Genomic DNA, 26,912 nt, shown 5'->3' with positions numbered 1-26,912 from the left:
TTTCAGTCAGTGTACTTGACTTCTGACCCTCCCCCCCCAAAAAAAACAGGTTACATTCTTATCCAAAATGTAAGTTATCCCCAAACTTTGATAAAATTTACATGGTCCAGAAGTCAAGCTTTTGTGTGCATATACTGTTTTTCTTGTTACAACCACTTTTACATTTTGACTGAAACTGCCATTTCTTCCTCCCTACCCTAAGTACAAACCCTCCACAAAGTTTGGTCCAGGTCTGTAATACAGAACTGTTACTGTGTGAAAACCAGTCTGTAGAGATGGCAAATCTGATCCTGTGAAATCTCATAAAAACATTAAGCAAATCCCAAAACATGAACTAAGATGCCAAATCTTCAGGAGTGATGTCATGCTTTTCCTCTATAATAGGGAGGAAAAGTTTTCTTCCAGGCTCCATGAATGTTCTCAGTTCATTCCAGGTTGCATTTGAAAACAAGAACTTTGTCATGGAATCTGACCTCTCTCTGAGGGTCAAATGATGAGAGAGAGCAAATGATAACATTCTAATTAACCATGGATGGCAACTGGTTCTTGGCCACAATTCCTGATTGTATCTTTAGAACCAAAAAACTATCTCAGCAGAACTGAAATCAGTTTTGGTCAGTTCACTGACCCTGCAAGATGAAACCAAAGTTATCAGGAACCACATTTTGTATGACAGCAGCTTCAACAATATTCTGGTCAAAAGCTGAAATACAGAAATGATGCCTGCAAGGCAAGTATGTCACTACCATAGTACCAGCGTGCAAGACATGCAACTTTTCCAAATCCTTTTCAATGTGTGAACTGGACAGGTCAGGAGCTAAGATGGAATAAATGGATGGAGCAGTAGGCAGAAATCCCAGTGAGGTCAGAAAAAAATCCCAAACAATGAAACTTAAAGGCACTCTCCTCTGGAATGCAGGGAATGTATGCCCAATGGGCTGCCTGTTACAACTCCATGGTCTTAAAGTAAGTAATATCAAGGAACAAAAACCAACAAGTTTTGTAAAATTCAATAAATAATTATTACCCTAGAAATACAAAAGTGAAAATTTAAAAAGAACATATATTATTATATGCTCAATTTTTCCCCATTATCTTCAGGATCGTGCAGTATTTGTTTATACTAACACCTTTATATTGCAAGACACATTTGTCTAAAGATAGTATTGAGTATTAGGAACTACTTTATAAACAAACCATGTACACTCATGTCATAGAAGCTTTCAGTTGATTAGATTTGTTTGTGAGTGAACTGAACAAGCATGTTTATCCATCTGAAAAGCAGAGATGATAATGTTAATGATGTGGATGAGATCACTGAGTCACAGACGAAACTTTGAACAACCAAATGAATGATATCTGCAATATCAAGAACAAACGTGAGAGATGAAGTAACTGAAAATACAATTCTGATAACTTAAATTGAAAAATTTTCCACAAATAGAATGGTTCACACTATGACCAGTGCTCTCTAGGGTCTATAAGAAAGCACACTGAGGCCAAATGCTATCACATATCTATCAGAGATGTACCCTTTTACAAGTCAGTCAAAACACTAAATACAAGAAGAAAAAATGCAACTGAAGGTTTGGTAGGAAATTAAGCGAATCAGAGCCAATAAGCCAAGATGATGAGAAATTATTATTTCTGCTGGCATAACAGACTGACACACAACCGCTGCCTTGCAATTTCCTCCTGTTTGACTATTCCAATACAAAGTTGGGCTAGCAATAGATGACACACAATGACATAGCTGGGGTCCCTCCAACAGTGAGATGCAAGTGACAGGGCATAGATATGTCTTCTTTTGCTAGTAATAAGAATGGTAATAAATATACTTACATTTATGCATCCTGAGTTTCCAAAAAATGTACATTCTAAGTTCTTCAAATCTCAATGACATAACCTATGTCATTAAAAAGCTTAATACACACTGATATCACTGGCAGGAACTCTCCACAACATTTAGCAATAACAACACAACCTACACAGGAGTATATTCATGGTTATGATTATTATAACCTGCAGTATACTTTTAGCTGATCATCTTTTCTCAACAATTTTTTTTAAAAGGAGCATTTACTGAATTTTCAAACTTTACGATGCTAAAACATTATAATTTACAGTCACAATGCACCTGAGATAGAACCCAGCAAAATGTCGCTTTTGATTTCCCTGTACACATAATCATAGCTTCGTGGCATCAGTGGAGACCCTGTCGACAATATCATCTTCAGTCTCTGCAGCTTATGTGTTGATCCTGCGAGAAAAACATTCTGTTTTGTATTATACATGGTGATGATATAACAGAGTGCATGAAAATGATAAATGTGAGATGTTACCAACTCAATAAGGAGACACATTTCTCCTTGTTAGTGAAAATTTAATCTTTTTTTTTCACAACTGAATCCATTATATATAACACCTTTAGTATCTTTAATATCTTGGGCTAATTACTTATTATTAACTGTTAACTAATCTTTCTGGATTCAAACTGCCCTCTAATTAATTGGATTTTTAAAAGTACCAAAGTGATCTCCTTGTTGAAAGTAAATTTATTCAAAAAAAGTTATATCCCTTTAAATAAATATGAAAATAACCTACCTGGCTTTAAGTTGCGTTCCTCCATCACAGCCAGCCACTTGGCACTTGTTCCCAGTATTGTTATCCTACATGGAATATATTAAAAACTTTTTTCTACTTGTTCCCAGTATCTTTGTCCTGCATGGGATATATTAAAAACTTTCTTTTCCTTTCTACACGAAGAAGAACGATAACTTTTAATCAAATGCAAGGCATCACAATGCAAAGGAGAGTTCTGGTAAAATCTACACTTAATATAAAATTTAAAGTCTCATCTTAGTACTGGACATCTTCTCAATACTGCCTCATACTTTGCTTACCGAAAAATCTTCAAGCATTCTATATCTATTATAAAAAGATAGGCATTCTCTCCAGATTCATTTTTCAGATTAAGCTATTAAAAAATAGCAAAACTAACAGTAAGATACAGAGGGATCATGTGAAATATGCATCATCTATTTTTAAAAATCACTAAAACTTTATTTAAAGCAAACAGGTCATTAGAATCACTAAAAAAACTCATACAGTGGAAAGTATTCACTTTTCATTCTATTGATGCAAACAAATTCCTCAAATACCATGATTGTTTTCTTACTAGGAGCATCAGAATACACGTGATTCGTTCATTAGTATGAAGCTGCCGAATAAATCTTTTAAAAATTCATTCATGTGCAGAAATGAAAGTGTGTAGGTATGATAATCATGGTTGGAAATACAGTAGTCCCCCTCTTGAATGGCCCCCCTGACCAGCGGCCACCTGCTCCTTACGGCCAGAATCCGTTGGCACCGACGAGTTTGTGTTCAAAAGTACCCCTCGCGAAAGGCCACCCACCTAACGCGACCAGCATATTAGTGCAAAATCATAAAATTTACCCCTCACAAGCGGCCGCATTTTATTTGAATATGTATCCAGAACCAGTATTGTATTCATAACGTGTGTTAAGTAATCCGATTTCTGTTTCCCGATGTCATACTGAAAGAAGTGTTGAGTAAAGTACATTTACCACTAAGGTTAATATTATATCATTTACGCCTCACGAGAAGCCAAATTTATTCCATAAAAACCGAGAAAGACTCAAATTTTAATCCATACAAAAGGGTACGTACATGTAATCCAATTAGCCTTATTGCTGTGTTATCATAAGATGTCCGGTTTAGTCACTCTGATAATTGTTAAGAATACAGTAGTAACAGCTGAGAAGTGGCAGTATCGATGTACAATACCAAAGTCAGCAGGAAAATGGTTTAATAGCCTTTATGGCTTCCCTTAGTAAGATGTTGAGCTTGTTCACTTTGGTAATCAGTGGCTATTACTACTGACAATAATTGTCAAAATTACGAATCCTAGCGGCCGCGAGGTCAGATCTGCGTGATGTTAATGGTACATATCGAAGCCGTTTTGGCTTTTCACCTAGTTTCAAGAATGTATAAAAACAACAGGGTACCAGACTGCGACTAACGAATCACGTGACAAGATCACTTCCTTTAAAAACACACGGCAATTTGTTTAGATGCATACAAAATTGTTTTATCAGTATTGTAGTTGGCAACATGAATAACCTACTGCAAAAAGATCAACATGTCATGGAGGAAAATACAAATTCTCAGTTTAGAGGAGAACGTGAAAGTAATTCAACTGACCGGGGGGGGGGAGTGTCGTCAAGGATCCTTGCAGAAAACTAACGTCGGGAAGACTCAGATAAACAATATCGTGAAAGATAATGAAACAATTCTGCAGAAGTGGAAAGGTGAAATGGATGGAGAAAGGAAGATTGTTTGAGCCAGGAGACGTTTGTATCCTGATTTGAAAGACAAGAAAAAGCAAATATATTTCAAGTGAGACACAATATCAAGTGTTCTGTCATTAGCGGCGAATCAGCTGATGTTAATAATGAAGTTGTCGAAGATTGGAACAAAAGACTAAATGATATATGCAGGGGATATGACAGCAAGGATATTTTTAATGTGATGAGACTGGTTTGTTTTTTTAGACTATTACCAACAAAGTGACGTGATGTGAACTGTAACATAATTATAAAGCCAGTTTTAAAACTGTATCATTGGTTATTCATGCATTCTTTTCCAAATGATGACAAAGTTTGTTTTACATTTATTTCACATCATGCATGTGATTTTTTAATTAAAATATTAAATATTTAAAATTAAATGTACTTGTGACTTTTTTCATGTGTTTACTATTCGCATTTGTCATCCCCCTCTAGAAAGGCCACCCGCATTATAAGGCCACTTCCCTGCTGCATTAGGGGTGGCCTTATAAGAGGGGGACTACTGTACTGCTAAATGATGTAGAATGCTGACAAATGAACACAGCCTAGGCCTCCTCAAAATCAAGCTGAGAACCAACTTTGATTGAAATCCAACTAAAATCAAGGCAGTTATAATGCTGAAATGAAAGTGAATTTGTTTGATGTCTACTAAATAATAACAGAATTCTGCCACAGTCAAGGGCCTAACAATATCAAATTTTCTATCAAACTGGGTTGAAAACCAGTTATAAATAAAGGAATTTTTTTGTGGAAATTAAAGTGAGTGGGTCTATGAAAGAGGATCTATAACTCACTTAAAGATGATGTAATATACTGACATCTGAATTCAGCCAAAGTCTCGTCAATATCAACTTGTCTATAACATTGACTGAACGATACAATATGCTGGCATCTGTACTCACCCAATGATACAATATGCTGGCATCTGTACTTACCCAATGATACAATATGCTGGCATCTGTACTCACCCAATGATACAATATGCTGGCATCTGTACTCACCCAATGATACAATATGCTGGAATCTGTACTCACCCAAGGTTTCATGAAAATCCAGCTGCATACTGAATTTGGTTGAAATCCAATCATAATTAAAAGTTAATGTGTGGAACCTTGGGTGGGTCTGAGAAGCAGAGCCTAGAACTATGCTAAATAATGATGCAGAATGATGATAATTGAACCTGACCCAAATCTCATCATGATAAACAAGCATGCCAAATTCAGCTAACATCCAATAACAAACAAGGTATTTAATGTGTGGAAAAGAAAGTGGATGGATCTGATAATTGGGCTATGACTGCTAAATGTTGGTACAGAATGTTAACAATCAAACTCATAATGGGGGTAGGGAGCCTCATCAGCATACCAAATTTTGGTTGAAATCCAATAATTTAGGGAGTTATTGGGTAGAAATAGAAGGGGAGCAGGGCAACAACTCTGCTAAACAAAGATGCAGGATGCTGGCAACTTTAGAAGACTGAGGTCTCATAAATATCAAGCTGTATATCCAATTTTAGGTTTAAATCTAAACAATAGTTGAGGGAGTTATTGTGTGGTAACAAAAGTGGGTGTGTCTGACATTCAGGGGATATAATCGTGCTAAATAATGGAATGCCAGCAATCAAACTCCACCAAGGTCTCATCATTATCAATATTGCACACTAAATACGGTTGAAATCCAAAATCAATTGTTTTTGGGGGGATATGAAAGTATCACTGACAGACAGGTGGATGGGCAGACAGCTCCAATTTAATACTTCCTGTTCTCTATGACAAGCAGTGTGTGATTAGGATTTTTAACATAGCTTTAACAATTTTTCAGTCATATCGCTACAATGTCTGCAGTGTGGCAGTTTACAGTGATGTCCAGCACTGGGGCATCATGCCATAGACACATTATCCTGACACCAGGCCGACCAGTACTAACACTAACCTCTTAATGCTGAGCACCTAGCAATGCAGCTGTTATGTCATTTTTGTAAGTCTTTGGTATGACTCGGCTGGGGTTCAAACCCACGACCTCCCACTTCTGAGGAGGACGCTCTAACCATTACACCACCAGAGTGGTTGATGAGCAGTGAACAAAAGTACAAAAATTTAATGTTATTTTGTGTAGAAACTTTCTTGCAACCACTCTGTCTCATCTTTATGATGCTTCTCACAAACTGAACATATGTAGTTGTTCTTATAGTTTGTCAACATTGTTACAAAGATATGAGAATGGCTGAAGATAAAATATTATTACTGAAATAGGTAAACACACTGTTCATGCATGCATTATCTATACAACAGTATATCAGATGCAAGATCCATCAAAATTTTATTTCTTCATTTGCATCATTTCGTACAATGCCTTCCTTGTTGTCAAACTGATGATCCCATTTTCATTCAGATATCTTCAAAGTCACTGATGTACTTATAAAGTCCTATCTTAATTTAATTTTTCACATTTTTATCTCTCTTACCATGCTCTCATTCTTGTGGGTTACAATGTGGCTGCTCACACCTAAATAAACATTTGTAATCCACAAGTACGTGGAAAATTCTCATGCATGGTTATATGACTTCTTGGACATAAATTGTAAAATACAGAAAACAATGGGTAACAACAGAATTCCTGATAGTACCTACCCAAGCTCATCCACCAGGTCCCAAACGATGTTGGCATGGGGTACAAGAGGAGAGCCATCATAAAGGACAATGGTTGCTCCAACAGCCAATGCTGACACCTGCCAATTCCACATCATCCAACCAACCTATGGTAAGAATGTATATTCAACTTCCAGAATTAAGATAACAAAGTTTCTTGCTCAATGCACCAGTATTTCCATACATGCAAAAGGTCTCATCAAGTTTAATACAACTTGCATCTTCAAAGTTAACAATATCTGTATTGTTTCTAAATCATAATTTTAGCTTTCTTAAGCAAAAAAAAAAACCAAACTGAATTTAGTACTGGAATATAATTTATGTACTTTAACTTAAAACAAAAGTCTAGATTTTAAATCTACAACATTGTAAGAAACAACTGTTGCAACATATTTTAAATAAAGGATGCTTTCACTTGAAATTGGATCATGGTTTCTTTCAATCCATAGGAAGCTAACCATAACAGATAAAACTTTAATATGGTAGTCTGTATTACTTGAAGATGATGATGATGATAATAATGATGATGTTATGACTCTATGGTCTTATACTAAGTAATAGAAAAGAGCGAAAACCAATCAAGTATTGTAAATCTAAAAAAATAATTAAATTCACTAAAATACAAAATGAAAATGTAAAAAGACCTTAAAGTATTATGAATTAAATCCCAAATAATTCTAAACATTCTGTCACAAGTCCAAAAGTATAGAGTACTCGTAATCAATTCCAGTATGTTCCAAACAAATTCCAATCTTGACAGCGCTGATGTACTAACAGCCTGGAATAGTGTTGATGGCATAACAGTCTTGATGTATCACAATGATATAATCCAAAATGTCTTCAAATGAATTCACAATAATCCAAATATAGTGATTTTGTCCTAAAGTCAAAAAGCACTTTGTAATTCCAATGAATAAGTTAAATAAATAAATCCTCTCAATTAGTAACTGAACACAACCAAACTTGATCCACTAGAAGTGATGTTCAGATATGTTATGAAGAATTTGTTTATTTGTCCCTTATATAAAAACTAAGACACAATAGCAGAACCAGAATGAGGTTCATTTTCCCATCAAATTAATAAACAAGATCCCTTCTAGAAACTTCCAAGGTTAAAAGGACAAATAAACATGCTTACCTCAAGTGATACTGATCTTAATACATAATCCAAAATCATAGACAAGAATTAGCAATGTAATGTTATTTATAAAAAAGGACATTACCCTCAATTATGGACAAGGGTAAATCACAATACAAATTAAATATGCATGCAATATGATTTTGATTTTTAACGTAGCTTTAACAATTTTTCAGTCATATCGCTACAATGTCTGCAATGTGGCAGTTTATAGTGATGTCTAGCACTGAAGCATCATGCCACAGACATGTAGCATGATGTCCCACCCAGTCACATTATCCTGACACCAGGCCAACCAGTCCTAACACTAACCTCTTAATGCTGTACGCCAAGCGAGGCAGCTGTTAGTACCATTTTTGTAAGTCTTTGGTATGACTAGGCCGTGGATCGAACCCACGACCTCCCGCATCTGAGGCGGACGCTCTAACCACTAGGTCACCGGAGCGATTTAAATATGTATAACAATGATAATGATAATTAATGTAGAGAACAATCATCTTGAAATGACATATCCCCCCAATCCATCTTTTATAGAGACTCCAAAGTAACCTATGGTCCAGTACTCTCAATTTATATACTATTTATGCTAGTACCCCATGCACTCAGAAGGTTTGTAGTGGTTATGCAAGTACCCTATGGTCCTGTATGATCCAGTTTATGCTGCTTATATTTGTACTCTCAATTTATACTTATGCTACTACCCTATGGTCCAGTACTCTCCAGTTTTATACTACTTATGCTAGTAAATTATAATTCAGTATTCTCCAGTTTTAAATTGCTTATGCTATCAATTTATGTCCTGTTTATGTTAGTACCCTATGGTCCAATGCTCTCCATTTATATACTGCTTATGTTAGTACCCTATGCTCCACTACTCTCCAGTTTTATACTGCTTGTGGTCCAGTACTCTCAAATTATATGATGCTCATGTTAGGACCCTATGGTCCAGTACTTAAAATTTATATATTGCTTATGTTAGTATTCTATGGTCCAGCAATTTCAACTTATATACTGCTAATGCTAGTAACCTATCATCTAGTACTCTCCAGTTTTATACTGCTTACATTAATACCCTATGGTCCCCAACTCTCAGTTTATATACTGCTTATGTTAGTAAACTATGGTCAAGTACTCTCCAGTTTTAGACTGCCTATATGTTAGTATGCTATGGTCCAGCAATCTCAATTTATATACTACTTATGTTAATATCTTATGGTCCTGTACTCTCCATTTATATATTGCTAATGTTAGTACCCTATGGTCCGCTACTCAAAATGTATATACTGCTAATGTTAGTACCCTATGGTCCACTACTCAAAATTTATATACTGCTTATGTGAATACCCTATGGTTGAGTACTCTTTATCTATATATTGCTTATATATACTTATGTTAGTACTCTGTAGTCTATTAGTCTCAATTTATATACTGCTTATGTTAGTACCCTACAGTCCAGTACTCTCCAGTTTTATACTGCTTACGTTAGTATGTTATGGTCAAGCACTCCAAATGTATATACTGCTTACATTAATATCCCCTAGTCCAGTATTCTCAATTTATATATTTTATGTTAGTGCCCTATGACTGAGTACTCTCCAATTTTATACTGCTTTTGTTAGTATGCTATGGTCCAGTACTCTCAGTTTATATGAGGCTTATGTTAGTAACCTATGGTTTATATCCTGATTTAGGTGCATGGCATTATTGTTATACTGGTTTACTGCAATATTTATTTTTAATGGTATGTACCATGCTACTTTTTCACTGTACCCAATACTTTGGTAGTTTCCATCAGTAAGGAATGTATGGAAATTCTGGAGTAATCTTGTTATGAATTTAATGACATTAACAGCATGGTTTCAATTTTCATATCAAAGTGATTCCCAGAATTATCAACAAAACAATTCTTCTTCAAAATAGCTCTATTTGTCACAAGTTAATTTTAAATATTACAATTATATTTATGAACCATTAAACACATGTTTGACGATGTCAGATATGCCAACATGCTGGCCAAATGTGATTTTGTGAGATATTCAGGCCAAATCAAACGTTTCAAAACATTTAAGATAGAAATGAATTCCTTTGCAAGATCAAGAACTATCCTAAGGAGAGAGCAGTTGTTTTCTGTTTAAATTTTATGTAACTTATCAAGTCCACTAAATATTTTCTTGTTTGCTGAAAAAATATACCATGGATATATGCAGTGCAGTAACTTAAAAAAATAATTACATTCTGTTAACGGAAGTATCTTTGCAAACAAAGCAATGCAATCAGTTGTTGTTGTTGTTGTAGGGTTTAACACCATTTTTCATCACAAGATAGGCTATACATGGCGGCCAGTATAAATGGTGGAGGAAGAACCCAGGAAAACCCGGAGAAGAACCACCTACCCAGGAGAAGCTATTGGCAAGCCTTCTCACATACCCACATTGGCCAAATCTGAGACTTGATCCCATGCAGACAGAGGTGAGATGGCAGTGATCCATAATGGTTAGCGCTTTAGACCACTTGCCCACTTGTGGGCCCCCAACTGCAATTAGACCACCTCAGTTAAATCTATAGTCAGATTGACTGACCTCAAAGCTGTGAATGAAAAAATAGTTTGCTGCAGTCATAACTTCTCATTCAATCATTGTTTTGTAAATAGATGATATGGTCCAAATGACAGCTACTTTTTAGTTATGATCCAATGGATTGACTTTGAAGTTGTGAATGCAAGTTGTGCTGTGTTTTTAGCAGAGCATTATTGAGTCACATGCTTTTTTGAAGTCTATGTGTCTCTCATAGCCTTCAAAGTGTGAAACTGCTCAGCCTGGTCCTGTTGCAAGGAATGCTTTATCTGATTTGCTCAGTGGTTATAGGCAGGTCTTTATACCACACTGCAGTTTACACTTATTGCTTAAAAAGAAAAAATGTATGTGTCCAGTAGTCTGGAAGGCTTAGAGTTAAGTAGTCCAAAAACAAAATCTGGTAGTTATGGGGTTGTCCACCCCTGCTGCCATTTATATAGATTATGAGGCTTACAGTTAAGTAGTCCAAAACCAAAATCTGGTAGTTCTGGGTTTGTTCATCCCTGCTGCTGTTTATAAAGGTATGGGGACATATCATAGTGCCAAAAATGGTCTCTATGATTTACTGAAAAAAACAAATTTTTAAGTAAATAATGTTTCTCCAAGAATACTTAACCAAACACATCAGGAATATTTGCCTGCTGTCTCGTGATTCCAGCCCTAGTAAAAGATGAAAATAATCTCCTTTCCATCTAATATAGGCAAAGGGCAATAACTCTTCCTCATTATCTCCCCTTGCCACCACCACTGCTGCTAGATTTTTGGCTGACCGATATACTAACGAGTATACTCACATAGTGGGATGCTTTAGACGATTTTTAAGTTATGTGATTGGGTAAGTATTCTCGGAGAAACATAATTTACTTAAAAATTTGCTTGTGGGTGATTAGGAGTAAAAGGCATTATTTTTACATAACATATCCTGGCAGGTATGTGACATGCAAGTACAGAAAAATTTCTTCTTTTGTTTTTCTTCAAATGAAAATAAAATCGAATGAATCAAACTGCAAATATACTTTTGCTGGTCACTGTCTACAAAAATGTCAAAGCTAAGGGCTAAATCGCCGTTTCAACTTTAAAATCATGCTGACTGAGAATTATCTTGGTGCATAGTATGCGTATAGTAAGTTGACTGGCAAGTAAGAATTATATCCTTTTGCATTTTCACAACCAAACTACAAACAATTAACCTTTAAAGTAGACACTTTAGTCAGGCGTAAAGACTAATGATGTAAACTGGTCATAATCTTTGTCAGTGCAAGTGCTGAGCTTAGTTTTACACAGAACTAGGATATCTCTGGACCATTGGCTCATCTTATAACTGGGATATGGGAGTTACCTCCTTGTATCTGGTCAAGTTTTGGTTTTATAAGTTTAATTTCAGTGTAAAAATGAAATTAAGGACTGAAAATTTGTTTGGGTTTTCAGAGTGGTGGGGTTTTGGTTTGCTGAATATTTTTATTGAAATAAAAGAACTGCAAATTTGGAAACGGAACATTTTTTTTTGTCTTTAAAAGGATTTCTGTTGAATTAGGTTTCAATGTACTCTTATACTTGTTGGCATGTTACACTATGCATCATTACAATTTTATGAATTTAACAGATGGGTTCATTTTTTTGCTTGTAAGTAAAAATATGCACAGTAGGAATTCTAAATGATAAACAACTCTGAGAGAGAAAATAAGCACATGGCAAAAACTGTGTACTTACAGTCGTATAGTATAACATAACATCCTCCCTCTCCATGTCACTCTGTATCAGGTGTTCCTCTAAGTGTTTCAATAGTGTCCCCTGCAAAACAAAGGGACAAGATTCTACAGACATGGCATTATGCGAGTCTCACCTGCAATTTGTCAGATGTTTGGAATTCTCTTCTATATTTCCACAGAATAACCTTGTCAAACAGTGACTGTAAATTGTACCAGACAGACACTTTGCCATTTGTTCACTTGCTTGTGATAGTTAGTGCTTCCTCAAAAAAGGACTTAACTTGTCTTTCATAAAACTTACTCAACTTGAGTACATACTCAAATAAAAATTTTGCTCCTCTGTAATTTCTGTAAACTCAAATCAAAGGTCAGTATCTCAGTATTAAGCAAATACTTGTTTCATACCTCAGGTTTAATGCAATCATTCTATTATACTTTACCATATGAGTCACTCCAAAGGACTGATGCTGTACTGTTTGAAAAGAATAACCAGGAATTCAATATAATATGATTTCTACTATTTACTTGCTGGATGCTGAAACCATCTCTGATATTTTGAACTATAAGATTTTCAAATATACCACTGTTGCAGCCACACTGGATTAAGTTCAGCACCATTTTCATTTAGGAGAAAACAAGACACCATTAGAAGTCTTATGTTACTTGTTTTGGCTCTAATAAACAGTAACAAAAGAAAGAGTGAAAACAACAAGCTTTGAAAAATTTAACAAATGATTTATTTCCCTGGAAAAACAATGTAAAAATAAAAAATAAGAACTTGCAATATCTAATTGGTCCTGAATGAAAATGATGCAGATCTGATCTCAAATATGGTTGCAACAGTATTTAAAATATGATTACCAATTCTCCTGAATGTATAGTCATATTAACATCAGGCTTCACCAGAAGCCTTCTGTTATGCATATTTGATTTAATTTATATTTGATTTAATTGAATTGTTTGTAAGTTTAAAAATCTTTTCTTTTTTTTTTAAATTTCATTACATGTCAAAGTAATGTAATTTTGTTTACTAGGAATTTGATATTTTATAGAAATTAGTTTGGCCTGACTGTTAGTCATAAACACAACTTTGTATCATTTGCTGACCTAGTTCATGGCCTTGATTGAGAATTAAGTAAACAACTTCTTTTTTTAAATTCATTTTTAATGTTTGAATGATAATAGTGAAAAATTGAGGCTGTAATGAAATACGTGACCTTATTTGTGTAGATATCTTCTAAACCATTCTGGAATGTGAACACATGACACTCATATGGGTATCTGCTTTGCGCATTATTTGCCTGTATAATCTTTGTCTATAGAGAAATAATATCAGTTGGGCTTTTATTTTGGACACTGGAAAAGTGTTTGTTTATGACCACTTTGGAGTTACATTTTAATTTTTATTCAAATTATTTGGATTCTAAAAGATTAATTCTTTTTCCTGGAAATATCTGAGTGCTCATACAGAATTCTTGGACAAAGATATTTCTTTAAATCTTATTTGGAAATTCAAAACCAGAATATTATTGTCTGGAATAACAAAGAACTGTAGACACTACAGCACCATACTGACTACAGTATTTGCCATCGCCTTCCATTTTGTTTTTTTCGTCTGGACTCAAACTTGAATTCATTAGAACAGTTAGTTACTAGGACTTCTAAAATTTCATTTGTGGATTATTCTTGGATTATTTTTGGATTCAAATCCAGTGTCCAAGATAAAAGCCTTGATTTTTCACTATTATCATTCAAACAATAAAAATGAATTTAAAAAAAAGTTTGTTTACTTGATTCTCAATCAAGGCCAGGAACTGCCGATGCTGATATGACCATACATTCAATAGAAATATCAATAACCAAGGTTTTCAAGCAAAATCATTTTCATTTAGGACCAACAATATCATAAGAAGTCTTCTGGTAAAAACCCAATGTTGATATGGCTTTCTGTTTATGAGAAGTAGCAGTCACATGATTTTCAAGATGGCTGCCATGGTGGCCATCAGATTGGCACCATTTTCATTAAGGACCAACAAGACATTGTAAGAAGTCTTTTAGTGTTGATATGACCATTCATTCAAGAAGGCTGCTACAGCTGTGTGTTGGAGCAGCACCATTTTATGAAAGCAGGATCTGGCAAGTGGGTAGTGAAATTTCTGAGTGAGAACTAACCAAAGTTTTTGTTCCAAGGAAATCATATATCATACTATAAAATATTTAATTTTATGATCTTAAAGGAAATCTATCATTCTCTTTTATCATTTTTCCAGCATTAGGCCTACCTGTTTTTTCACTGTTTAAGACACTTAATAGTGTACTCCATAAAGAACAGCCATCCACTGTACCTCAGCTTGCAGAGCATCTCACTCATAAGCTAAGGACTGTAGATTCTCTACCCGCCAAGGCCAGCCTTGGTTGGCTGCCTCTGTGTCAAAAAAAACAACCAACCAACCACAGATCATAAACAAAAAACTTCAGGAGAAATGCTGATTCCCTGACTGAACACAATCATTGAAAATGTAAAATTAACATCATATTACCTCAAGAAACTGACCTTTATAATCTGACCCTATATTAGAATTAAAAATCTGAACTCCAGTCACACTGAGGTTTGAAAATGACCCTCTATGAAATGAAAAGCTTTCCATGCTATTCATTGTTGTATGTCTAACTGCACAAGCATGTGTGTGTGTGTGTGTGTGTGTGTGTATGTATGTATGTATGTGTGTCAAATATTGCAAATTTAATGTCAGAAGTCTCGATATTTTACAACATATTGTCCCCCAGAACTGATTAGGAGCTGCTACTGTGCAAGTGTAGTATATCTATGAAGTTTGATAAACACTGGGTCAGTTTGAATTCAGTTATCATGCAGAAATCCAGAATGCAGTTTCAAGTCCAGTGACCTTGACCTATCATCAAGCAGACTCACAGAGACTGGCCTTTCCTCAAGAGTAATGCAGCTATGAAGTTCCTTACAATGGGTGCTGGAAACTTGATTTACCATGTGAAACCCAAAAATCTTAAGTAATACTGATCTTTTATGTTTGATGAAAATTTAATCATTTAAACCATGAAACTTGATGTATAACCCCAAAAATTACAATATTGGCTACAGCAACCCTGATCATTCACCTCTTGGCCTCTGAATCCAAAAGTGTAGTTTACCTATGAAGCTGATGAAAAATAGGCCAAGGAAACTTGACTTGTTATGCAGAAAGAAAAATCACATTCAGCTCCTGTGATATTGAGAGCTGTTCCATTTAAACAAACATGGTATCTGGGGAATGTACTTTTTTAAGTTATATGCCAGAGCACTCTGATTAATCCAGGAGTTCATATGAAAATTATAAGTGCCTTTGCTCAGTCCCATGTATGATTTACTGGATGAACCCAACCCTTGGACCTAGCAGCCCACAAATCAATGGGCTTTTGTTTCTACCCATGGGTGTGGGATATATTTAGTTTGAGAAAGAAATAAAGACTATTATGTTGTGGAAACCACCTTGTCTAGAGACACATGGATAGATGGATGCATAGAAAAAAATGGCAATAAAATGTTTTTCTTATGCTGTCAATGCCGAGTACTGTGTATCCACATAAAATATTGCTTAGCATTACACATAAAATATATATGCAAAATGATCTTACCCCAACAGAGTGGACAATACATTTTGGTGCCCCTGTAGTACCTGATGAGTACATGATGAAGAGAGGGTGGTTAAAGGGCACCTGCTCAAACTTTAACTCAGGCATTTTTTCCTCCTCTATCCCTGTGGCAAGAAAATTGTCCAAGAGACAGCTGCAAAACAAGTTGTGTATTTTCTGTAAACAAACAAGGTCAGTCCTTACAAAACAATTTGTAAATTACATTAGGATATGACTGATATCCTGAGCAAGGAGGGGTTACATTTTTACTAGTGTATCTCTTTTAGGAATAAGAAAAGAATGCATAAATCGTAATAAAAAAAATGTGTCTTATGAGCCAAAGTTTCAATGTGAGTGACAAGTCAAAGAATCAAAACTCAATCCAGAACCAAAAGACATATATCCATTAAAATCCTCAAATTTAAATGGGCAATTTAAGAGAAGGGCATCGGTTGCTTAAGTAACTGCTCAAGCCATCTATATTCATTTAGAACATGACAGTTGTGAACTTTGGCATGTCGGATACAGACACAAAGCATACAAAAGGTCTGAAAACTCATCTGGATTTATTGAAAGACTATAAATAAATAATTGCCCCAGGTTTTATACTAATAACTAGTCCCTCACACCATGTAATTTGTATCTACACTGTATATTGTGTGACAGTGTGTCAACACATATCAGACATTTAAAACAAAATATATGTATCATAGGCCAAAATTAAAATGAAAAAGATACAAGCAAGAATAACACACACACCTTTTTATCATCTTCCAATACTTGTTCAATAACCTAATCAAAAAACACTCTACCAGATGTGTCTGTTAATACGTAGTTTTTGAGGTTAAGGGTCTGTTTGTTGACAATAAAGATGGTTTCTATTAACATACTTCCCAGCTTTTGATAATTCTGACTTTTTTTTCTCTAAGACATCCAGAATTCATTCAAATGATAACCTGGGGACTTCCTTTGTTCCTATATGTCTAAATAATAAATCCCTTTAAACCCAACTGTTCTGAAATGGTACCTATCTCTGCTACCAGTTAATTCATACCTGTCAACTTTTCGTAAACCAAGTACGGAGACTGAATAAAAAAACGGGGAGATTGGGACCTAAATATGGGAGGTTTCTCCTGGCATTTTTTAAACATCATTTTCACTTAACATTGCCAGACCTTCTGGGTCCAATACATGTAAAATTCTCAAAGGAATTGTCATTTCTCCCTGTGATGCACCTTTTTCCCCCCAGGATGTGCCCAATTTTCTTATTTGGGTCAGTTGTGGACAAACTGCACAATAGCTAAATGTTAGACTTAATTAAACAAGCAAGAAAGATAGTGTGATTAACAGTATTTGGACTCTGTTGTCTTAAAAGAAGACATAGAAAAGGGGGAGAAGCAACAAGCTTTGTAAAATTCTACACTTAAATTATTTCCCTAAAATGCAACGAGAAAATATAAAAAAAGGAACTTATGGTATTGCGAGTTAAATTCCAAATAATCCTAGAATTACACATACAAGTCCTAATTATTAAACTTTGAAATATACTTTATTGAAAATCCAAAATAAATCAACAATGAAGGTGTTGATGTGCCTGTGGTGGCCCACATAATGCTGATGTACCAACAGTCATTTGTTGGATCACAATAGTACAATCCAAGAATTAAATTCTTATTTGAAATTTCAGTATGAATTCAAGTCTCTAGTTCCGTGAATGGAATTTTTGAAGAGCCCTTTGTATTTCCAGAGATTGTGTGTGTGTGATTTGGATTTTTAATGTAGCTTTAACAATTTTTCAGTCATATCACTATGATGTCTGCAGTTTATAGTGATGTCTAGCAATGGGGCATCATGCCGCAGACATGTAGCATGATGTGTCCCACCCAGTCACATCATCCTGACACCAGGCCAACCAGTCCTAACACTAACCTCTTAATGCTGAGCATCAGGCGAGGCAGCTGTTAATACCATTTTTTGTAAGTCTTTGGTGTGACTCGGCCGGGGTTCAAACCCACGACCTCCTGCTTCCAAGGCAGATGCTCTAATCACTAGGCCACCGGAGCAGTCATGAAAACCTGGTATGGACAATAAGAGTGTCACTGACCCTAAGGTTTTAGCCACTGTTTTAGGCACACTTTAACAAATAATCCTTAAAACATACTTTAATTCCAGTCAGCCTGGTTAATAAGGAACTTTTGTTTTGTTATTTTGTTTATCATCTTGAATTATTAGATGAATCAAATGAACAATTCTTTAAAAATAAAAAAGTACATTCTTGTATATTCAATAAATGTACATCAGTGAAAATCCATTCTAAATAGACATTAAATACTGAAAAAGTGCATATGTAAATGCTGCACAAATGAATTTTGACTTTGGTTTTCCATTTAGGATAAAAATAAACTTTCAAGAAGACACAGACATACTAAGGATAACTAAACTTTTAACATAATTATATTACTTTTCTGGTAGTTGTTGTTGTTGTGGGGTTTAACGCCATTTTTTGGCACACAATAAGCTATACATGGCAGCCAGTATTAATGGTGGAGGAAGAACCCGGGAAAGCCCCGGAAAGAACCACCGACCCATGAGAAGCTACTGGCAAGCTTTCTCACATACCAACATTGGCTGAATCCAAGACTCGAACCCATACAAACAGAGGTGAGACAGCAGTGATCCATTACAGACAGCACTTTAGACAACTCGGCCACTCGGGACCCCCTACTTTTCTGGTAAGAGCAATGATGGGACACCTAGTATTAAATAATGGGGTTTCTAAATTTTGATCCATGAATGTCCTGTACAACCAAAATATCAACTGGCTCAAAAGAATTTCTTCATACTTGCTGAATGTCAAACCATCTGGTGGTCATTTTGGATGTAAGATAAGCAAACATTTTACTTACGATCAACGAGATATCACTAGATGAAAACACCATGTAAATATGACCATCAATGATCACCTTGGTGGCCATACTGGATGCATGATCAGCACCATTTCCATTTTGAACCAATTAGATATAATAAGAAGTATTTTGTGAAAACCCAATATCACTATGACCATCCAAGATTTTAAGATAGTCCCTATGGTATCCATATTGGAGTTTAGATTGGCATTAGTTTCATTTAGTAAACTAGACACTATAACAAGTCTTCTGGTGAAAACCAATATAATTGTTCATTCAGGGGATGTAATGATAATAGGATTTTCAAAATGGATGCCATGGTCAGCCATGATTGAATATCAGATCAGCAACATTTAGGACCAACTAGACACAATAATTAGTCATTTGGGTGAAATGACAATCCATCAAGAAGTAGCAATAACAATATTTTCAAGGTGGCAGCCATAACCTATCGAAGATTTCAGATCAGCAGCAGTTTCATTCAGGACCAACTAGACATCATAAGAAGTCTTTGAGTTAAAACCCCATGTCATATCACCATCAGTTCTGGAAGAGTAGCAATGATCAAATTTTCAAAATGACCACCAGGTCCACTATAATGTATGTCAGAGCAGTGCCAATTTTCATTTAGGACTAACTCAATATAAGATGTATCTGGTGAAAACCCCACACTGATATGACCATCCATTCATCAAGATTTTTAATAAAGCCACAATGGCAGGCATACTGGATGCTTGACTGGCCCCATTTTCATTTAGGACAAACTAGACATCATCATATGTCTTTAAGGCCTTATTGGACGTTAGATTGGCAGCAGTTTCATTAAGGACCAACTAGATATCATAAGATGTATTCTGGTGAAAACCCATATTATCGTCCATTTTCATTTACGACCAACTAGACCTTGGCATGAATTTGTCTATAGTTTGGTGGTATTTCTTCCAGTCATTTAGGAGAAGTAATGATAAAAATTGTTGCCAATGGACACTGGATGACAGGCTTTCACATAAGCTCTTCTTGTCAATGACCAGATAAAAATTAACAGAACCTCTGAATAAATAATTACATTTTGTTAAAAATTATAGATTGATGTAAATTAGAGTTGTTGGGTGAAATTCTAAAGCATATTTTTTTTATAAAGAAAGTATAAAATAAATGAATTAAGCTGACACAGATGAAGGATAACACTAACACTGAAGAAGACAAAAAATATGGAATAGAAAATTAATTTTCTGGTACATTTCAAAATGGAGTGTATTATTGTTTGGCGGCAACATTACTTTTCAGGAAAATATCTTACAAGTGCAATTAGAATTTTGACACTTGATTCAGAATGGGATTATAGACACAATCACACACATAATGAAATTTCTGGGTTATCTATTAAAACTGTGAAAATAATACAATAACAAGTGCAACAAATCAGTATAAGTTGCAATCTAAGAAATCTTCAACAAGTACCATACACACTCACTTTGAAGTCGAGTCCAAATGCAAACCGCATAGACGAAGATCTGCTTTTACATAATACACTGGTAGATCTGACTCTATGCAATTTGCTAGGAGTAATCAGCAGAAATGATCTGCTGTTGCATTTTGGGACAGCAGATCAGGGTCTGCTTTTGGACATACAGTACTTCTCCTAGAAATAGTCACCTATTCTTTATATGAGAAATATCACAGGATGCTTCAGGGACAAACGGAATTACAACCACTTTCTCCAGATCTGGCAGACCTGTAAAACAAAAAGGTTACAAAAATGTACAATATTGTCTTGGTAACAGATGTGGGGACTATGATGAAGGTATTGTTTTCTCACTTGCCTTACAAACATAAACAGCTTTTATCCTTACCCCAAGTACAAGCCAACCAGAAAAACTGGTAAACTAATAAAATGTGCCCAAGAAAAACTGGTTTCCATAAGAAGTATATACAGAATGCTAACAATTAAACACTACTACTAAAACATGCCCAAGAAAAACTGCTTTCCATTTTCTTGCTGCTAAAATAAATTAAGGCGTTCAAAGATAATCAGTGTTCCCATTTGCAGCGAGCAGCAACTTATATACCAGTTACTTTTACTTACTGTTAACATTTAGCCATCTACTTTTACAACATTGTAACATTTTATGTGACACTGTTGCATGGATGAAGACATTAACTTTCAAATTCTCTAGATGACTAAAGAAAGCTGATTGATATATTATTCTCAATCATGATCCACAAGAACAGGGGTCTCAAACTCAAACCACCCTGAGGGCTGCATGAAGGCATTTTTGATGGCCCAAGGGCCGCACCACCTTTGTTATCAATCATGACACCTTGTAACACCAATCATTTTGCTGGCCACAGGATACAGCTTGGCAGCCGCATGTGGCTTGTGGGCCACATGTTTGAGACCCTTGCACTAGAAATTACTGTAATTAGTATGCACTTACCTTGTACCACCTGTACCAGCTTTTCCAGGTGGTTATGAATTTTGCCATTGTAGTGAACAGCATTGACGCTGAAGATTAACTTTGGCTGGATCTGAGTGAATCGGTCTAATACACCCTGAAAGGTGACCAAATGTATTATATTGGTATTTTGAATTACAGCATTCTGACTGGATATGAGCAAGTTACTATATATTACCCAATGTTTGACAAAAAGGTTATTCTATAATTATTATGACAATGTCAGCAGAAATGTGTCACATAAAACTCTATAAACTCATCTGATTTGGATTAGAAAATTAGTTATGCACATAAAGCAAAGCGATTGAATCATTAAACAGTGGTTATGTAAACTGGGCTTTTAAATCTTGGATTTGCAATTTTTTTTTTAAGGATAATTTGTGATTTTGTCTGTTTAAAGCCATTTTTCAGCACATGATTGGCTATACATGGTGGCCAGTATATCTGGTGGTGGAAGAAACCTGAAAACCCGAGAAAACCCCAGGAAGAACCTATGAACCACAGAAAGCTGCTGGCAAGTTTTTTCACATACCCACATTGGCCGAACCTGAGACTTGAACCCACACAGTGTGACATGTCAGTGATCTTTAAGGATGAGTGCCTTTGACCACTTGGCCACATGAGCCCCTTTTGAAAATAATATACTTGTATATGAGTTACAGTTAATGGTATTATGCAGTAGATAAATCAGCACAATATACTTAAAAGAAAATTACATAAGATACTCTATTTCCTTTTTTTGACAGCTATCAATTATTGTTGACAAGATAACAGATGGATCATTATCAAAGGTTATCAATTCAGCCATTTTCTAGCTTTGGTTATCCGTTTATTTATCTGATTAATATGTTGACCATCCATTTAAGATTCAGTCGTAGTCTTGCTGATGTCTTACTTATGACACACAGCTACCTTACCATGCCATCAACAAAATGCAAGAATGTAAAATGCATAATGATGAAAGATAAGCAAAAACTGAATAGAATTGTATTTCATGAATTAATATGTTGAAAATTGATTATTTGTAAACTGTAGCTGAATTTTCATGGTCAAAAGCCATTTTAGAAGCATCATCTTTACGCTGTAATTTGTTATCACATCTTAAATCATGTGCCATTCTTCTTGTCCAGGCAGACATAAACAGTCTCATTTAACCAGAACTCTCATGTGGCTCTTTGCACTCTCAGAAACATTAGGGTCCAGAAAAGAAAACGTGTGTTCCTTGTTAAAAAGTGATCTGGAAGGCTGATGATAAGAGGTGATGCGACATGTCTTTGTGATGAGGAAGTGATGTCATGTTTTGCATGAAGATGGACAGTTTCAATGGATGGCTGAGACATGCCTCCTGCACTGGTGTCTGTTTATAAAGTGATAATGAAAGATATCTGTTGAAGCTGACAACAGAATTCTGACTTGAATGATTGTAGAAAGTATTTATAGGTTACAACATTTATATGGGAAGATAGGAACAAGTGGGTTTTTTTAAATGGATACTGCAAGACTTCTGGGAGTGAAGTATCCTTCCGAGAAAACGAGTCCATATTTTCCCATACAAGTTCAGTAACCTTTTTATTAAATACTCATTTTCTTATTCTACCTCAGGCTTAATTATAAAAAAAATGTACTACAAGAAACAAAGTACAGTGTGAACCTGCTATAACACAGTAGTTGGGAGCCATAGAACCCAACCGTGTTATACGCAACCAGGTTAGTTAGCTGAAGAAAATGATGCATGTACCCAAAAACATTTGCGGTGGGTAGGTAATAAATGTGGGCACAAAAATACGTGCTTCATTGGCACATTTACCATCTTAAATCGATGTATATTAAATGAGAATACACCTGCACTGAAAACAGTGAAGGCATACATAATATTTTATTTTATCCAGAGAACCAAGCATTGGTACACATATGTGTATACTGTTTATATATACATGTCTAATGTATAGCATGAATAGAGTATCAACACCATGTACTCACCCGTGAATCTAATCACATACACTGACTGACAATACAAGTAATTCCATCAAAAATATGCAAACACACAGATTTAAAATATTCAATAATTTTGTCACAGGTCATATAGGTCTTAATTCAGTGGAAAAAAATAGCAAAATCACGTAACAAATGATGAAGCACATTAACTTTTCAGTATGTCCCAAGTTGGTAAAAGTTAGTTTGTGTTTAAATCCACCGTTGGTAGCCTTCGTAAGCATAAACTTTTTTCCTGTGAAAAGGAAACTTTCATGGCACATTAAATGTGTTCCAGTCACGTTGGAAAATGAAACAATCCCTCAGATTCCATTGCTTTTAATTAAGTTTGGTACTGACTTCCTTTGAAGAAAGGTTCTTTGTTTTTATTGAAGATTTTAGTAGGCTTTCTTTGATGAAGGGTGCACAAGTTATTGAAATCACCACTAAAGGCCAGCTTTGGAGAACCAAACAAATGCCCATTTCTTATTGTTGTGGCAACATCAAATAACTGTATCACATGATTGAGACTTTTTTTTTATTTGCTTATTACATTTTCATAACAATCAGTGCTTCAAAGGTAATCTGTTTTCTTCGAAATTTCAGCAAACTATTTTATCTGGGTACATTTTAAAAAAAGGAATTGGTAGTCATTCTGTCAATTTTAGACATTGTTCCTCCCTGCCTTACTGCATAGACAAAGAAGTAAGATTCTTTTTTTTTTCTTTCTTTTTTTTACATTTGTGGTAGTAGAGTGATGCTGTTCTGGTGTGATTACAGGGATTACTACAGGAAATGTAAGTGTTCTGAAGGATTTAATTCTGAGTGAAAAGAAGAGGAATTTTACTTATCATCCACATACAAATGTCAGTCTATTGTAAATATATAAATTAATTTTGAGCGGCCAAAAATCTGATAAAACATAGATTACGAGATAATGACTTGTCCAGTTGATCTCCACTACCAGAAATGTCAACAACAACGAAAAAGCGAACATCTCACAGCATACAATACTCATGCTAGATGTCAACATAAGTGGATTATGATATAACAATGCACTGTTAAGATGGTTCGTCAATATGGACAAAGAATTTGTTATGTAACAATAGATAATTTTGAGTGCATTTTGTGTCAAGTTTGCAGCTTCCTTTCACGGGGCCTCTGAATTTCTCCACTCCAAACCAATGGTTGCATATACAAGTTTTAACATCCAACAATGTTGCCAATAATAAATAAAAAAAATTGCCAAATGGTATATTTTGTTGCCATTAAAGAAAAAAATTGCAATTTGAGACATTGACGAAGTTTTGTGCGATCCCTGAATAAACATTTTAGACCTCAGATCTACACAAGATTTATTTGAATGAATCTAAACAAATAAAGTTTGATAACAACTGCTCTAAAACCCAATGAACTAGTTGACTCTTAGCTCTCACGGTTGACTCTCTAGAGTATCATCCAATGGATCTCAATGATCTCAACCTTTGACTTTTGGTCACAATATGCAGTCTTGATCATACATTACTTTTCAGAAACCATTATTTTCTTATTAGACTTAGCATCACTGTGATCTCTGACCTCTTGATCCCACAATCTATTGGCTGCTTTATTATCCTAACTACAAACCATCTACACAGTTTGGTCAAAGAATTTAAAATAGAATAAAAGTTACTACACAAAACTCACTTTCACTTTTTTCAGCACAATGGCCTTGGCTTTTGATCTTTTGGGTCTAAAATCTTCTACACCTTAAGTTTAAGCCCTCCAGAAACCTTTGTCAAGGTATGTGGTGTAAAAAAAACATGTTCCTAATTCTGTCAAAGTGAATTAGTCTTTGACTTTTTGACCCCAAAATTAATAGGCTTTTTCCTTACCACAGGTACAAGTCATCCACAAAGGTAAGTACATGTCTGTGATGTAAAACTTTAGTTACTTTACGGAAACCATTTTTTTGTTGTCTTTCAGTCAGAGTGACCCCAAAATTGACAGACTTCTTCCTTACTGCAAGTACAAGCTATCCACAATGTCTGGTCCTGGTCTGTTATGTAGAACTGATGTTATTGTTAAGAACCATTTTCTTTTACACCTACAGTGACCTTGCCCTTTGACCTTTTGACCTTGAAATCAGTAAGAAGATTACCACAAGTACAAACTATCAACTTATTTTTAGTGTAAGTCTGAGATGTAGAAATGATGGTGAGAATGCTAAGATTCTTTTTTACCCAACAGCAAGGTATCCACAAGGTTTGATCCAAATTTGTGATTGTTTTATTGAACCAAACATTAGTCCAAATATTCTGGATGGCAAGTTATGGTGGAAAGGTCCATTGTAAAAATAATGATACCATCAATTCATTATTTTTCAAAGGGTACGAAATATTGTGAATCTCAATGCTGCTACCAACTGTGAAAATTTTTTAAAGACCCAACACAGAGTGATTTTTCCATGGAAAGTATTGAAGCCCTTTTCCAATCCATAAATAAAGTACCAACAAAAATAATTTTCCATAAAACCCCAAAACTGATTCCCACCAAAACTTAATTCACAGTATCTAAAATGGGAACTAATAATGCATGTGGGTAATCATGTTTAATAAAAATCTGAAATGCAGGTAAAGTCAATAATGGCTGACAAAAATCTGAAGTTTATAAATTGCTCACAGATGCAGAAAATAGCAACAAAAAGAGATGAAATTCGTCCTACGTGCAACAGAGTTATCTTAGGTGGTAGTGCCAGCATATGTGGTAGTGCCAGCACAATCACCCAAACCACATACATAAATCCATTCATTGAAGCTGATTCCAGTAAACTATTCTAACTCAAGAATGATTTAAGGCTTAAGGCTCACATACTTTCTTTCATGTTCACCTGAAAATGATAAAATTACACTAAAATAGAAAATGGCCATAATATGTTACCTGAGACCACTCAACATGTTGCACAGTAGAACTTTGATTATCCATCAGTGTGGGATGGCGGATATGAGATTAGCAGGACAAAAGATAATGTACATTCAAAATATTATACAATAGACTGGGTCATCAAAAAATCATAATATTTACATATGTACATTTACCTGTTTTTAATATTTTGACGTACAATGCCCTGACAGTTAACAGAGACTGATGGTTAAGAGGGTGACATAAAACGTTCTACCGTATGTGCAAGGTTTTAAAAGTACTGCAGAGTTAAATGCCCTTACCACTTTTAATTTTTATCTTGAATGACTGGTAAATTTTGATATGCTTTATACATGTATAGCCCATGTATCTTTATCAGTTTTATCTATGGGCAATGATACATTATTTCATCTCTGTGTGCCAATTTTTACTATCGTGTTTTGAGATGAGATCTGTACATATATTTCAACAAGTCATTTTATTTGGAAATTATCAATGAAATTATTAATTACGTCTAAAAATATAAATTCATCCTCCTACAGAAAAAACTTAGCTGACAGATTCCAAGCTATCAAGTCAAAACTTGACTAAT

General features: G+C 35.0%; 1 protein-coding gene across 1 annotated transcript in view; it reads right to left on the bottom strand.

Annotated features, from left to right (window-relative positions):
• LOC149775314 (acetoacetyl-CoA synthetase-like) overlaps window positions 1-26,912 on the bottom strand; it is a 94,772-nt gene that overhangs the window by 29,323 nt on the left and 38,537 nt on the right. The window contains exons 6-12 of the mRNA XM_089944162.1: window positions 21,431-21,545; window positions 20,649-20,727; window positions 16,090-16,240; window positions 12,440-12,520; window positions 7,001-7,125; window positions 2,605-2,669; window positions 2,138-2,260 (exon numbers count right to left, since the gene is read on the bottom strand). Of these exons, the coding sequence (XP_089800288.1) occupies window positions 2,138-2,260; window positions 2,605-2,669; window positions 7,001-7,125; window positions 12,440-12,520; window positions 16,090-16,240; window positions 20,649-20,727; window positions 21,431-21,545 (739 nt within the window). The remainder of the gene's footprint in view (window positions 1-2,137; window positions 2,261-2,604; window positions 2,670-7,000; window positions 7,126-12,439; window positions 12,521-16,089; window positions 16,241-20,648; window positions 20,728-21,430; window positions 21,546-26,912) is intronic.

The sequence above is a fragment of the Sinohyriopsis cumingii genome, chromosome 19 (genome assembly GCF_028554795.1).
Source record: "Sinohyriopsis cumingii isolate HCF-2022 chromosome 19, ASM2855479v2, whole genome shotgun sequence".
Lineage (NCBI taxonomy): Eukaryota > Metazoa > Mollusca > Bivalvia > Unionida > Unionidae > Sinohyriopsis > Sinohyriopsis cumingii.
The sequence above is the reverse complement of the archived record's forward strand: the minus strand, read 5'-3'. Positions and strand labels throughout refer to the sequence as shown.